The following is a 15858-nucleotide window of genomic DNA, read 5'->3' as shown; positions in this document are numbered from 1 at the left end:
ATGAAGCTACAGCTGCTCGAAAATGGAGAATAGGGGCTTCATATGGCCACGTAGTTTTACTAGTGTTTAGATCGGGTGGAGCACTTTTAGGAAGCTTGTAGTCACTGCCCTTCACTTTTAGTTGCGTTTTGTGCTTTGCCTTTGTTAACACTTTTTCAAAAAAGAATATGTTTAAAAAAAAGCTTTTGTTTCTTCTTTTCGGCAATGGCTCTGTGAAAAAAGTTAGATGCCATCATATTCATGCCAACACGTCTCAAACCTTCCAGCTTTCCCACCTACCATCTGTTGTATTTCTAGTAACAACATGAACAAGTCAACAATCCACAAGATAAAAACAAACAGAAAAAATTAGACTGTTCTTTCCCTTAGAAATGGCTAATCTCTGACATTACGACACGCGTCGTGGTTTCTGGCTAGCCTATATAGCTACGCAAATTGGAGCTTAGTTTCCCGACAACGATTTCAAGAAAAAACCCCTATTGGGCCTTTTTTTCATGATCAATGAGCCAAGCAGTGGATGGCGGCCACCGACAAACTGGGCCTGCGGACAAGGATCGTGGTGCAAATTGGATCCCTGAAAAATGATTTGTGAAGGGACGAAATACCGTCTCCTCCTTTCGCTCTTTTTTTAATTTTTAAATAAAAAATAATAAAATAGTGTCTTTTAATATCACATTAAATGACACTTTTATAATTTTATTAATTTTTAAATTAAAAAAAAAAAAAAAAAAAAGGTAATGGGGGGACGAAAACCGTCATCCCATGTATCAGCTCTCTTAATAATTTAGTTAGTAAATTGAGAGATAATTTATATAAAATTTATTTGCTCAAATAATTTTTAAATTGTCCGATAAATCTTATATAAGCTAATCTCACATGTGTTGTCGAAATTATTTTATTAAAAAATTGCTAAAAATTTTTATCTGATTTACATCCCCTTCGGTGACACTACTACCATACCTAGATGAGGTTCTTAGTCCATAAAATTTCAATATATCCAAATATATCGGTATATCAATAGCTTTAAAGGAGGCTGTTAGTATATATGCATGAGACACCCCTTCTTCGTTTAAGTGGTCAGGCAATTTAAAATTTTTTTAAGAAGATAGATTCGTATGAGTGGAGACCCTTTTTTTTTTTTTTTTTTTTTCTGTCTCTATAGAATAAAGCTAGTTTCAAGTATAAATAGACGTAAAACCAGTGATGGAATATTTTTTTTTTTTTTTTTTTGAATAAATAGCATGTGCCATCATTAATTCTGCAAACAACCCATAGGCTTACAACTTGAAAGTAAGGGGCAAGACCTCCCAACTCTCTAAGCCAGAAGGATATGGTTTAGTAAAACAGCTGCCTAAGCAGAAATACAAATTTTACAATAATGACACTTGAGCCTCTCTTACAATAACGTTCACTCTCTAAAGAAAGATGGTTGATCTAACAATTAGCCAACAAATATTCCCATAAAATTTGATCTAAACACAAGCAGGCTGTGACCGGAGAAAGACAAGATAATAATATAAACACAAAAAGCAGAAACACCAAAAAACAAGCTGCCAACAATAGAGAAGGAGGCCAAAGACGCCGGACGGCGGCACGTGTCCTACACGCGCCATCACTGGAACCACCCAGATGAAGATCCAATGCCGTAAAACCGGTTGCCACAATGCATAGCCTGAAAAAGGCGGAGCGTGGCCCTCACGTACACCAAAGAGCAGTGAGAGCCCAGGAGCGTGGACACCACGCGCCGATCACCGATGACCGACACGACCGGAGCTTGCGGCGGCAGGGGTGGAAGATGGAGGGAAACGCGGCTGGGGGGCGCATGTCAATCAGAAGTCGGTGGAGAAGTGTAGATCTGGCTTCCAAAATCAAAGGAAAAAATGTGAAAAAACCAGCCAAAAATATCCCGTCGACGACACGTTGGCTCGGCCACTCCCCCATTGAAAACGTCTTGAGATGAACAATCCTGTCAAAATGAAAGAAATAACAAAGAAATGCAAATAACAAGCCACTATAGCCCAAAAAGGCTAGGAGAATGTCAACTACCACCGGATTTAGGTTGGGAGAAAACTAACCCCAATGGACTAATTCAAGAGGAACAAAAAACACCCTGACTCATGAGGAGCCAAAGGAAAATCACCACCAAGAGGGAGTGGCAGCAGTGATGGAATTTGAAGCCGTTTCCAAGTCATCATTTCATACGTACGTGGTCGGTGGTTATGTTCAAAGTCGTATTCCCCCTCCTTTCTTCCTCATTGTTGTTTCATTTCCCTCCCCAAGACTTATTAAGGCTTGGGAGTTAACTCGAAGACGAACCACTGTTGCAACATTATCCTGATTTGCTTAAGCGGCATGAAGCACGATGCATAGGAAGTCTTCCATTGGACCACCTCAATCTGTTTTGGAAAATGATTGACTAGACGTAGCTATTTTTTATTTTTTTTAAAAAAAAGAAAGAAAGAAAGACAAAGGAGGTAATCAGAGGTGACTACTTTACCTAAATGTGGCTATGATAGTATCTGGAAGTTGGGCAATTGTACAAGAGTGAGCTATACGGCGGAAAATTGCATGCGCTCCTTCAAGCCCAATAGATTCATAACTTTATTGTTCAGCTCAGCTCAACTGAGAACACCAACGGTACCCAAACCAATAAAATAGTAAACCAAAAGTTTTTCATTTCGAAACTCGACCTAACCGGAAGTGGAGAACAACTTAGTTCTAAGAAGACATCTACAAACGTGATTCACATACAATATATTTTTCAAAATAAGGCAACGAATTTAAGATTAATTGGTGCAAATTCGATATCCTCTCTTTTAAGGCTGTAAATGAATCTAACCGTTTGGAAACCGTATTAATTCGATTCAAATTTAGTTAATTTATTATACAAATCAGGCTTAAACATAACTATATATAAGTTTGTTTATTCAACGTGACAAACTCATATAAATTTGGTTTCACTCTTACAAGTTAATATAATATCATTTTTATTATTTTATAATACTATTTTTTTAAAAAAAAAAATTGTAATGAAAATATCTTAAATATTTTAAAAAATGAATATGATTTATTTTTTTTGCCTAATGTGATAGATAAATCTTGAATCATTGTGATTATGAGTTTTAATATAAATATGTGTGTAGTGAATGTGGTTATAAACTACAAATCATAAGTATAAATTTGAGATTGAATTGTTTAAAATTATACTAAATACTACATTTCATGAGAAAAAAAAAAATTATATATGAGTTACTACTAATATAGTGTTGGTGATATTAATTATTAGGGAAAATTATAGTTTAGCCCCCCAAATTACCATCCGTTTTGCGCTTAGCCCCACAAACTATCAACACTCCGACTCCGGCCTACCAAACTACCAAAACCTTTGAAAAAGGCCCCATTTGGCGAAATATCTCCATATTACCCCTGCCACGTGTCATTTTTCAATTAAAAAAAAATAAAAATTAAAAACTAAAAAAACTAAATTTTTATTTTTATTTTAAAAAAAAAAAGAAAAAAAAAAAGAAAAGAAAATATGGGGTGGCTACCGAGCCACCCCCTTGGGGAGTGGGGTGGCGCGCGGCCACCCCCAGAGGCGGCGCCACCTCTGGGGTGGCTCGCAGGCCACCCCCGAGCCCTAGGGGTGGCTTACGGGCCACCCCGAAGTCCATTTGGGGTGGCCCGAAAGCCACCCCTAGGGCTCTAGGGGTGGCGCGTGGCCACCCCCAGCGGCCAGGGTGGTCTGCGAACCACCCTAGAGGTGGCGCCGGCCACCTCTGGGGGTGGCTCGCAGGCCACCGCACTCCCCAAGGGGGTGGCTCGACAGCCACCCCATATTTTCTTTTCTTTTTTTAAATAAAAATAAAAATAAAAATTTAGTTTTTTTAGTTTTTAGTTTTTATTTTTTATTATTTTTTAATTGAAAAATGACACATGACAGGGGTAATATGGAGATATTTCGCCAAATGGAGCCTTTTTCAAAGGTTTTGGTAGTTTGGTAGGCCGGAGTCAGAGTGTTGGCAGTTTGTGGGGCTAAGCGCAAAACAGGTGGTAATTTGGGGGGCTAAACTATAATTTTCCCTAATTATTATAAGTTTATAAATACAAATTAATTTAATTAATTAAATCAAATTGTAATCTTAATAATAGTTAAGTAACTAACTACTATTAGTATAGATTTACGAAAAAATAAATAATAAAGATGTTTATTTTATAAGGAAAATGAATAAGTTGATTGAATTTTTTGTAAATAAGCTTCAATTCGTTAAAAAAAAATAAGAATTTGAATAGTGTATTTAACTTGGTGAGAAATTAAAATTGAATACATATTGGCCCTGTTTACTAAACCACTTCCCCTCCCTCCCCCTCCCTTTCTTCCTTTTTCGTACAGGAGCTGTCAGTTTGAAATTGACGCACACTCCATGAGCTGGCTTCTTCAATAAGCCAAGGCTTTCAATTTTCCAATTTCACCCTTCTTTACTGTTCATGTCAAACAAAGGGGCTAAGACCGGTCTGCATCTTCACTGCAGCGCAGCCTTTGTATTACTTGTTCTCCTTTATCTTTTCTATCTCCCCATCCCTTCTACTGCAGCGACAGAAATTTTTCTAACACCCGCCAAAACTTCATCCTCCTCTTTTTCCCTCTCTCAGCTCATTCACTTCCCTCAAAATATCTAAAATAAACCAAGAAAATGCGATCACCTCTCTTCTCTCACTTCGTCCACGGCTAAAGAGGTAGGTCTATTCAAACGCCCAACAAATTTGAAAATCTGGTCTTTCATAGTCGAAGAAAATCTCCAAATAGATTTGACGAATTTCTTTCTCCTGATCTCACACAGACCATGCATGTGCTCATTTTCCATTTTACCCTTAATTTCATTCTTCATTCTTTGTAATCTAGCCACTTTGCACAGTGCGTAGACCTTATGCCCAACAAATTTCTGCAACCCACAGTAGCAAGACTCTGCACTAGTTGAAAACTCGTCTCCCTAAACCTCTCACTCCACTGACCCAGCTGACTCCATCAATTCCATGTCTTCCTTGACAGGCGATTTTCATCAATAGCCATTATTTCCTACATTTTCACCTCAACCACTCTACGATTAGCCCAAGAGACAGACGATACGCTCCAAATTTTGCCTATAAATGTCTTCAATGTCTTCCCCAAGGCAGCAGCAGCAGACGTTAGTGAAGCTTGGGTCCAAGACACTTCGTTCTGCACGGGGTAGCAGGTGCTTGGCCTTCAGCGGTGCAGGCTCGGCCGGACGGACGCCGACTTCTACAGCCACGGGTCCACGTACCAGATCACGTTCACAGGTGTGCTTTTTTTTCCTCTTCCCAGATTTTGATCATTTAAAGTGAAATATTTGGTGATTTGAATGCCAGCTCTTGATACATGTAGTTTGCATGCATGTCATTGTGATTTTGGTTTTTTCTTGTTGGAAGGAAAATTTGGAAAGGTGAGAATAAAAGAATGTGTCTCCATACAAAACAATGACAAATTAGTCAAGGAAAAATTACTCAAACACAAACGCTAATCATACAAGACGTTTATCATCAAACTAACGAACAAATTTGACAAGAGGATATCCAAATATTTTGATAGTTTGTATTCCGTAGGTCTGAATTATTTGTAATCATAGGACAATCCATCCCACTACTTCTGGGTTCTAGATTTCAAATGAAATAATGAACCCTCTGAATTTAATACATTCATCAATGTTAAAAAAACATGTAAAGTTGGCTGAATCTAAGTCGAATCCGGTAATTTCACTCAATAATTTCACTGCCATAATACCAATATGATTAACCCAGATCTTCTCTGAGGTTTTTAGGAGGCTGCCAGTTTTTTTTATTGGGGTATTTCATGTTTGTTGTCTCCCTGTATGTGAGGTTCTGTCTGATTAGGAATTTGGGTGTTTAGTTGCTGTTTGTATATAGCAGAATTTATTTGTTAATCCTTTTCGGAGGGTTTGTCCCTAATTAGGATGTTGGTTCCTTTTCTCTTGGGTATCTAGATTTCTTCCAGTTAAATGCAACCAGACGAAATAATCTTTTAGTATTTTCAGAAATCTTAAAAGATTAGCACATCCAAACGCCCTATAAAGCCTTAAAGCATTTAATTTGTAACTCCTGACTTCAGTGTGATTTTCCAGAGTTAAAAAATAAAAAATAAAAAATAAAGAAAATAATATTAGAGGTCATCATCTTTTCTGTTTAATTTATTTCTTTAGCTCAAATTTAGTTAAAGACTGACTAGCCAAATGTAAATGCCCTAACCCTTCCACACCCTTAGAATTAAACAGAAAAGATGAGTAACCAACAGGGCCAAACAACATATCAATCTCCATCTGGAAAACAAATAAAATCATGCATTTTTTGATCATTTTTAAATAAAACAATTACACAACATAAATTATTAATTGTATACTTGTGTTTGTCACCGTTCACTCCAGTGCCCACGGTACTACCTACGATCACGTGCGACAACTAAAAAGGTATGATGCTGTGGGCAAATTTCAACGATTGATTATCTGTTTTAAACTTTGTGACGTGTTTTAATGTCATTTATATTCCTTAACATCTATTGTTTTTTTTTTTTTTTTTTATTGCACATATATATGAAACATTTTCATAGATGTCATATGTGAATACCCCACGAAAGTCCCCAAGGAAGCATCCTGTACCAACCCCATCCACCACAGGGTCGAAACCCCGTAAAATGAAATGGACCGAAGAGCATGAGTTAACACTAGTTTATGAACTGTTGGATCTGGCAACACAAGGTGTGCGACAGTCATTCAAGGGCCATTTCGCAAACATTACTGCTAATTTGAACAAACGTATTGTGGGAGATGGCGTCCAGTACAGTCAGGATCAGGTGTCGAAGAAGATAGGAAAATTGAGAGAAAATTGGAAGAACTTCACTGACCTCCTTACTGGCCACGTTGCGACCGGAGCGGGCTGGAACGAGGTGGACAACACGGTCGCTCTCGATGAGCGTCAATGGGAACAACTGAAAACAGTAATTCTACCAATATCATTTGTTCAATTACTCTATGAACTTGACAAATGTTATTCGTCCCCTAACAGATTCACAATGTGTTGCAGCAATACGGCACCAAGAAATTTTACAAATTCAGGAAGGGTGCGCCGGCGAACTACTCCCTATTGAACAACATCTTTGGAGGGACAACTGCAACTGGTCGGTATAGACATGCTAGCACACGTTCCCCCCCGGAAAGTTCGGACAGCGACGAGGTCGCATGCGTAGACCTGAACCTCACACCGGCCATAATCGACCTCACCGAACCCCAACAGCCTCCCCCACGGACTCACAAGAAGAAGGGTAAGCGGGTTGCGTCCCCGACAAACCAGTCGCCACACAGTAGTAAAAGGTCGTCGAAAGGAGAGGCGGTTATGCATGACCTCAATCAAGAATTCTACAAAATCGCAGATCACATTGAGCGTACACTGATCAAGACCGAGACCGTTGGATCTGTTGGAAATGCAGGTTGTAGCACCGGGCGTGGACGAGATTGGCTCCTTGATGCAGTTGCCATAATCAAGACATTGGCCGTTGAGTTTGGATTGAATGCGCATCAACAACGTAAGGCGTGTGAAGCCATGTCTGTCAACAATTACGCGAAGCTTTTCGTAGCAATGGAAGATGCGTGCCAGAGAGACTGGATGATGAGTTTTGTTCGGGGCGATGACGATTGAACCTTGTTTATATTTCGTTCTTGGCATTTCACTAGACATTTTAATGCCTTTTAGATGTGTTTTTAGTTTGGATATGTTATGACTTATTACCTTGGTTATGTAGTGATATTTTCGACTTTATGATATTTAGATTCCGTACTTATTCCTATTTAGTTATATTAATAAGTTGTTAGTATCATGTAGGTAATATTTTTTTATATGATTAATTGACATGGATGGCCCTGGTACATCGAGCTCGAACTTCGACGCTGTAAACAGGGTAGATATTATGGATGACGAACCCAATTTGGATAATATGGATGACGATGAAGATGAAAACGATGGGCCAAGGTACACACAAGAAGTCCTTGAACAGTTAGAGAACGCATTTCATAGACTGTTCAGTGTGCTTCAAGAATTGAATTATACGATGCAACACATGGACCGAGTTGTGCGCATTCCGCAACGCACGTCTTCCTTGACGGGTGCAATGTGGATCCATTGGGTTTTGAGCAATCCTAACCCGAATACATGCTATGAGCGCTTCAGAATGTTTCCCCCCACATTCATGAAACTATGTTGCACCTTAAAACATAATGGTTATCTCGGAAATAGCCGCTATGTTAAAATCACTGAGCAAGTAGCAGCCTTTTGCCTAATAGTTGCACAGGCACAGTCACAGAGGACGGTGTGTGACAGGCTGCAGCGATCAACTGCCACAATTAGCAAATATTGTCATCGCGTATGCAAGGCACTTTGCAGGTTGGGAAAGACAATCATACAACCTTGTAGCACCGAGATTCCTCATCCTTACGTCGCCAGTGATACTAGATACTACCCGTGGTTTAAGGTAGTCAAATTTTATTATGTGTGTTTGTTTGTCATTATTCAAATTTTAACCATTATCCAATTTCAGTATTGTATAGGTGCTATCGATGGCACGCATCTGATGGCACGTGTGACGAACCACAGTGACGTCCCTTTTCGAGGCAAAAGCTCAACTCCGACACAAAATGTTATGTGCGTGACGAACTTAGACCTTTGTTTCACGTTTGTCTGCAGTGGTTGGGAGGGTAGCGCACACGACGCAAGAATTTTCACTGAGACAATAAACGATCCAACCATGAACTTCCCAACGCCAGACGAAGGTACTATAGTATCATCAAGTGTCCTTATCGGCATAATACTTTACTATTTAGACAAGGCTATACTTACAATAAATGAAAAAACATGTATTTTGTAGGATACTATTATTTAGTGGATTCAGCTTATGGTTGCTACAAGGGGTTCTTACCTCCATATCGGAACGAAAGATATCACTTGGAAACCTTTCGCCGGGGCCGACCCCAACCCAGGACTGATAAAGAGTTGTTTAACTATCGGCATTCATCATTGCGATCGACGGTGGAGCGTACATTTGGGATTTTGAAGAATCGGTTCCCAATTTTGGAAAATATGCCCCCGTACGAGGTACCAGACCAACGATTACTGGTGATTGCGTGTTGTACTATACACAACTTCATCCGCAAGGACTGTGGGGATATTGATCCATTATTCAGACACGCTCTACAACAGCTATACGGCGAAGCTTGGATTGATGTATCACAGCGGGTTAATATGCCAGGTGAAACGCATGTAACACCTGGACTACGACCAGATCAATCACGGTCGAGTGCAACGTACATGGGGGCATATCGGAATACAATGAAAAATAGCATGTGGGAGTGGAACAATGTGACATAAACGTCAACATGACCAAAGTTTGTATATTAAGTGATGGATATGTTTTGTTGTTTATGACAAGTAATGTGGTTGTAATTGTTTTAATGACTTAAGTCTCCGATATGTTGAGTTGTAATAGATTAGAGACGGGTATGGTATTTGACCAATGATATTTAACTTAAGTAATGTATATGTTTATAACACGAAGGATTGTGTAATTCTATTTTTCATAGTATTAAATACACAAAGTCTTTTTGTGTCAATACATGTTCGGAATGCTATATTTTTAATAACACCATGACAAAAAAATGTAGATAACATTCAAAATACAGAGGTGCTCAATTTGGTGCATATATAGATATAACATTCAAAATGAAAACATACAAATAAACTATATCCATAATTGTTATTTTAACATTAACTTAGTATTTGTAGTTCCACTATAACCACACACATAAAATACTAAAAGCAAAATCACTACTAACAACGCAGTTTTAACCATCATCCAAGTTGTATTTTGACCCAACCCAAACTCTCGCCGTATTTTATCATAATGCTTTTTGCATTTTTTTCCAATCATTGCATCAACTTTGTCATTTTGACCCAATTCTAAGTCCCGCCGCAGTTTGTCGTAATGTTGCTTGCACTTTCCCTCAATAAATGCTTCAAATTTGTCATTATCAACAACCCTTTTGTCTTCCATTTCTTTCAGGTATTTCGCCAAACCCTTCTCGTAAGGTGACATTTCCTTATCAGCCCATACAAAAAAATCACAATCACCAGCTTTCTGGATGGGAAGAAAACAAAAATGTCATAAAATATTGGATGACAACATATAACACAAAGCTAATATCTGAAATTACCTTGTATTTAAGACATCCGTACCACTTTTTACCGGGGTTGCTCGAGGTCCAAGAGTACCTTATTCGTGCAGGAACTCCACATTTACATAACGGAGGACCACTTGAGAAATCACTAGTTGTAGACATATTTACGCGTGCCTGTATCAAGAAGCATATCGAAAAAATTAAATTTGAACAAAAATTTAGATAAAATATTAAAACTAAAATAAATAAATAACATACACAAAAGAATAAAAAAGTGAAAGAAAACCACTTTAATGTTAGAGGTCATCATTTTGTTTTTGGATAATTTTAAGGCAGAATCACATTACTTGTATTTAGCTTACTATTCCTGCAAGACCTAAACCGTGCACAAAACTAAGTGCTCATGCAAACTGAAGTACCAACTTCTGACTCCAAGCCCTCATCCATCACTCTTGCTCTATAGCAATAATGGTAGCATCATTTTTCCTCAAAAGGAAAAAACTTGTTCATCAGGAAAACAAACACATAGCTAGGAAAGTACAAAAAGAATCAAAACCACATATAACTAGCACTAATACTGCACAAACTGCCATATAACCTTCTAGAGAACACAACATGAGCAGAGGATTCCAAATTGAAGGTGAGCAGACGTGAAGATTTTATATTACTAAAACTAGTCTACTGCTACTGATATTTAATGCTCTATCGTATTAAACCATACTCTCATAATTTGTTCACAGAAACTTGTTCATCGGGAAAACAAACACATAGCTAGGAAAGTACAAAAAGAATCAAAACCACATATAATCAATTGGAATATAACTAGCACTAATACTGCACAAACTGCCATATAACCTTCTATAGAACACAACATCAGCAGAGGATTCCAAATTGAAGGTGAGCAGACGTGAAGAGTTTATATTACTAAAACTAGTCTACTGCTACTGATATTGATAGTAATATTTGGGAAAAGAGTCATTGAGGAGAGTAACAAGCATAAAACATCAAGGCATGTTAATGCTCTATCGTATTAAACCGTACTCTCATAATTTGTTCACATAAATGGTTCAAAATTTAAACCACTGAACTTTTGCATTCAAATACTTGCACAACATAAATGGTTCAAAATTTACAGGAAAACAAATAGGAAACGAGAGCAACAGAGTAATATTTATTGAGACAAACACGAGCAAATGAAGCTGAAGCTCATGGACTGACCTGGAAACCTCTTCCCAGAGGACGGCTCTTTTTTAACGGAGAGAGAGGCACGGCGTCAAGGCAAGAGACTAGGTTCATGGAAACTCCAACACTCACACCCACAGAGAGAGAGAGTGAGGAGAGATAGGGAGATTAGCTTGCTTTTTTGGGCTGTTGGTGTGGGTTCGGTTTAGAGGTTGAGGGAAGAGGATGGGGAGATAGAAAAGATAAAGGAGAACAAGAAATACAGAGAGGTTGCGCTGCAGACCGGTCTTAGCCGTGGACGAAGTGAGAGAAGAGAGGTGATCGCATTTTTTTGGTTTATTTTAGATATTTTGAGGGAAGTGAATGAGCTGAGAGAGGGAAAAAGAGGAGGATGAAGTTTTGGCGGGTGTTAGAAAAATTTCTGTCGCTGCAGTAGAAGGGATGGGGAGATAGAAAAGATAAAGGAGAACAAGTAATGTTTAAAAGTCAGGTCCTTCTTCAAAAAAAAAAAAAAAAAAAAGTCAGGTCCTTGATTTTTTTGTGCACCGCCACCAATGAAAATACTTGTCAATATTCCAAAACTATAGAGAGGCTTCTGGTACTGACAGTTGTTTGAGTATCTGTTAAAGTTCTTATTTATTTATTCTTTTGGCAAAAAGTTTAGATTTTTTTTTTTTTTTTTTTTTTTTTTTTTTTTTTTTTTTGCTGTTCTACAAACATAGAATAGAATTTTACCCCAAGACTTGTAATTAAGCCGAGTATTAAATAATTATGTTAGGTTCGTTTAATTTTATTCTTAACATGAATTGATTAGCTAGATAAGTTGAATTTATTTATTTTTCAAATGAACTTAAACTTGTTCATGAATTTTTCAAGTAGTTTTTTTTTTCTTTTTAAATTCATACTAATTATTAATTAATTAATGATAATATTTTATTATTATAGTTAATTAGATAAATTAACTCGAACCTTAAACAATCCAATCATAATTCTATATATATATACGCACACACATTCATCTACGAGGGGTGCTACACATGCACCCCTCATCCACCCTTCATCCTCCATTTACAATAAAAAAATTAATTGTAAGCAAAAAGGTATCAGAGACACCTTTTTGTTTAAAATTAATTTTTTTAAGTAAAAGAGGTGGACAAAGGGGGGATGAGGGGAGGATTTTTAGCATTTCCCTTCATCTACACATAAACACATATACTTATGATTCTATCAAGACTTATAAATTATAATTACAATAGTTTAAGCTATAGTTATTATATTAAAAAAAGAAAAAGAAAAAAAGAAAAAAAGAAAAAAGAAAAAGAAAAACTAGAAACATTAAAACATGGGCCGCATAAAAAACCTAGAAACGTTTTAAACATGGGCTGCATCAAGTTCAGAGCTGAGACGTCCACATTGGAGAGTCCGGAGGCTCACTGTAATCCCAGTCTGGCTCAGTACACGGATAGCAATTAGGAGGACTGGCCCAAATGAAATAAGAAAAAGAAAAAAAGTCATGAAAGAAATGTGTATGATGAAAACAACAATCAATTACAATTTTGGAGCAAGACCCCTTTATTTTTGACTGAAATTTCTTATAAATTGATTTATAGAAAATTTGATACAAATTATATTTAAAATTGATATGTGTGCCATTTGGCATGTGAAAAACACACGTTTTAATAGCATGTGAAAAGCACTCGCTTTTTAAATAGTATTAATAAAAAAATATGTGTTCCCAAGGGGTAGCTCAATCAGATGAGGACCACGCCTCATGAAGCGGAGGTCACTAGTTCGAATCTCCCCTCCTCCTTCTTATGTAATACATGCCACTCTTGTATGTTTATAGCAAATTTATCACAGACTTGTTTGTAAGAAATTTGTGTCCCTTTATTTTAGTTTCGCAACCCAATTTTTTAAAACCAAATTAAATTAGCTTTTGAAAAAAAATCGAACACCAAAAACGTCCTACTTTACGTAGTACATGAGATTTCTATAATGGATAAATGGTACAGCTGATTGAAATAAAGGTTGCTTAAATAGCTGATTGAATAAAAATAAAGATAAAATGGAATAAAAATGTTGAATATAACATTTATGTATTACCTTTCTAATTATTATTATTATTTTTTCAAAAGCTTACTAATAATGTCAAACACTACCGATAAGGCGATAAGGCGATAAGGTACAGTTGTCCAAAATCCTACAACTACATGGTGGGAAATATCCTCAACAATTAATAGGTGGACTTATCTATTAATTAAGCCCATTTATCAGTCAAGAAGGCCCAACTCTGTAGTCCAGCTGGCAAAGCTTGAAGCCCAAGCCTATCCGGGAGCAAGGTTGGCGAAACCCAAGAAAAGCTATGGAGATATTGAGGTTATGAGATACTCGGAGACGTACCGGAAACGTCGAGGCCCACGTTCCAAATACAGAGGAATTCGTGTTCTGAAACGTGGAGAAACATGATCCAAAGAAGTGAGCTCCCACATTTTAGAGACACTTGAAGACCCATATTCCAGCCACATGGAGACCCACGATCAGAGAGTTGGCCTCCTCTATATTCGGGGAAACCACTATAGATACATGCAGACATCCAAATATGCTCTATCTGAAATTATTGTTATTAATATATTGAGATACATGAATAATTCTACATGCATATTAAGTGTCCATAAAAAAATGAGGTGGCTTTTAAAATTATCATTGGGCATGTGATTGATCAAATGATGATTTTGATTAAATGGTAATTTTAAAAGCTACCTTATTTTTTGATGAACACTTAATGTATTATTAGAATTACTCGAGATACATTCTATCCAAAAGTTGACTTAAGCATTGGAGTGGGACTACCTGACACTCTCAGCAAGCTCTTCTGTTGATCTTAATTCATTGTTTTGCGGAGAGAATGGAAAACTTTCTAGGAGCTTGCCCTATGAGGCTACTTCTTCCTTTTTTTTTTAAAAAAAAAGATAAAAATCAAAAATAAAAAATAAAAAGAAAGAATAAAAGGGGGAAAATTCCAATGCTACCCCGTTATTTACTTGCCTTCCAAAGGTTCTAGACAGGTACCGAATGCATCTGTGGAGTATTTGGATGCATCTGTTGTACTATTATGCCCGGTCGGCGGTCAATGCCGTGTCATAGAAATTCAAACTATCAAAGTTAAGGTTAAAATATAACTTGATCCTTAAAAATCCTCCAATTTGTAGTTTTTGCAACATGACCTAAAATAGTTAAAATTTACTGAGATAAAAGTTATAAAAATTTAAGAGACAAAGGTTATAAGCACTTAAGAAATAAGAATTATAATGTTATTTGTGTAAATTAAATTTATTATTGTTAATGTAGATGTAAAAAAGACGTATAACATTCAGACTATTTCTCTATAAATAAAATTTTAGATATAATTGAATAGTAAAGAAAAAATGTAGCCAAAAAAATGTCTCGGTGTATAAATGAAATGTAAGTCATAGCCGGATCACCTTAATTATCTTTGTCTTTCTTTTTTATTTTCATGTATTTCCTAGTAAAATCACGTGTATGACAATGATTTAAAAAAGCAACAACAATATTTTTTTTCCCTTTAAATTAGATTAAAAAACCCATTCATAAAATAATAGATTGGAATAATTTATTTTAATTCAAAACATCAAACTGACATGTGCCTTCATCTACCTTCTATCCAAAAATTGACGAAAGTTTATGTAAACATCTCTCTAAAAAATTGACGCGTGTTATATGTCTAATTAAAAATAATAAAAAAATTAAAATAAAAGCTTTAATTTAAAAAAAATGAAAAAAAAGGAGGGGTGGGCTCGAGGCCACTCCCGTTTGGCTTGGGGTGTCCAAACCACCTTGGCCACCTCAAAGAGCTAAACTTTAAACATTTCTTTTTTTCCATTTTGTCTAAAGGGTGGTTCGAGCAACACCTCTCTCTTTTTTTTTTTTTTTAATTTTTAATTTTTAATTTTTAATTAAGCATATGACACGTGTCAATTTTTTAAAGGTATTGATATAGACTTTTGTCAATTTTTGATAGGGGTGTAAATCCGGACCGGATATATCCGGCCAGGAAACCGGCTCCAGGCATTACCCGGCTCCGGGAAACCGGGAAATCCGGTTGGAACCCGGGTACCCGGGGTACCCGGAGCCGGAGCCGGGTATTTATTTCAAAAAATCCCGGATATACCCGGGTACCCGGATCCGGGTAGCTTCAGCAATTAAAAAAAATAAATTTACCTCCTTACCCTTGCATTACATGGCTTAGGAACTTAAATAGGAAGGGCCTTTTAGTCTTTTTTCCAAACATTTGGTTGCCCTACCTTTTTTGGTTTTCCCCCAAGCCCGCAAGCCGCCGTTCTCACAAATCTGTCAAAATTCTCCTTACTTTGATGGTTGGAAGGCGTTTGAGAGTAACCCATTTCAT

The 15858-nt window shown here is 37.0% G+C and overlaps 3 protein-coding genes across 3 annotated transcripts; 2 read left to right on the top strand and 1 right to left on the bottom strand.

The window, feature by feature from the left end:
• Positions 1-6641: 6641 nt before the first annotated feature.
• LOC133870288 (uncharacterized) lies at positions 6642-7791 on the top strand. Its single transcript, XM_062307377.1, has 2 exons — positions 6642-7024; positions 7111-7791. The coding sequence occupies exons 1-2, from the start codon at positions 6722-6724 to the stop codon at positions 7720-7722; spliced, it is 915 nt and encodes a 304-aa protein (XP_062163361.1). The 5' UTR covers positions 6642-6721; the 3' UTR covers positions 7723-7791.
• Positions 7792-7933: 142 nt separating this feature from the next.
• On the top strand, positions 7934-9444 carry LOC133871723 (uncharacterized). The gene is made up of 3 exons (XM_062309137.1): positions 7934-8551; positions 8618-8849; positions 8945-9444. Exons 1-3 carry the CDS (start codon positions 7934-7936, stop codon positions 9442-9444), a joined length of 1350 nt encoding a protein of 449 aa, XP_062165121.1.
• Positions 9445-9825: 381 nt separating this feature from the next.
• LOC133870367 (uncharacterized) lies at positions 9826-10419 on the bottom strand. Its single transcript, XM_062307470.1, has 2 exons — positions 10287-10419; positions 9826-10210 (listed from the first exon to the last, which is right to left on the bottom strand). Exons 1-2 carry the CDS (start codon positions 10410-10412, stop codon positions 9830-9832), a joined length of 507 nt encoding a protein of 168 aa, XP_062163454.1. The 5' UTR covers positions 10413-10419; the 3' UTR covers positions 9826-9829.
• Positions 10420-15858: the final 5439 nt, after the last annotated feature.

This window comes from Alnus glutinosa, chromosome 6, assembly GCF_958979055.1.
Source record: "Alnus glutinosa chromosome 6, dhAlnGlut1.1, whole genome shotgun sequence".
Taxonomy (NCBI): Eukaryota; Viridiplantae; Streptophyta; class Magnoliopsida; order Fagales; family Betulaceae; genus Alnus; species Alnus glutinosa.
Note: the sequence above shows the minus strand (reverse complement) of the source record. Positions and strands in the feature narration are given on the sequence as shown.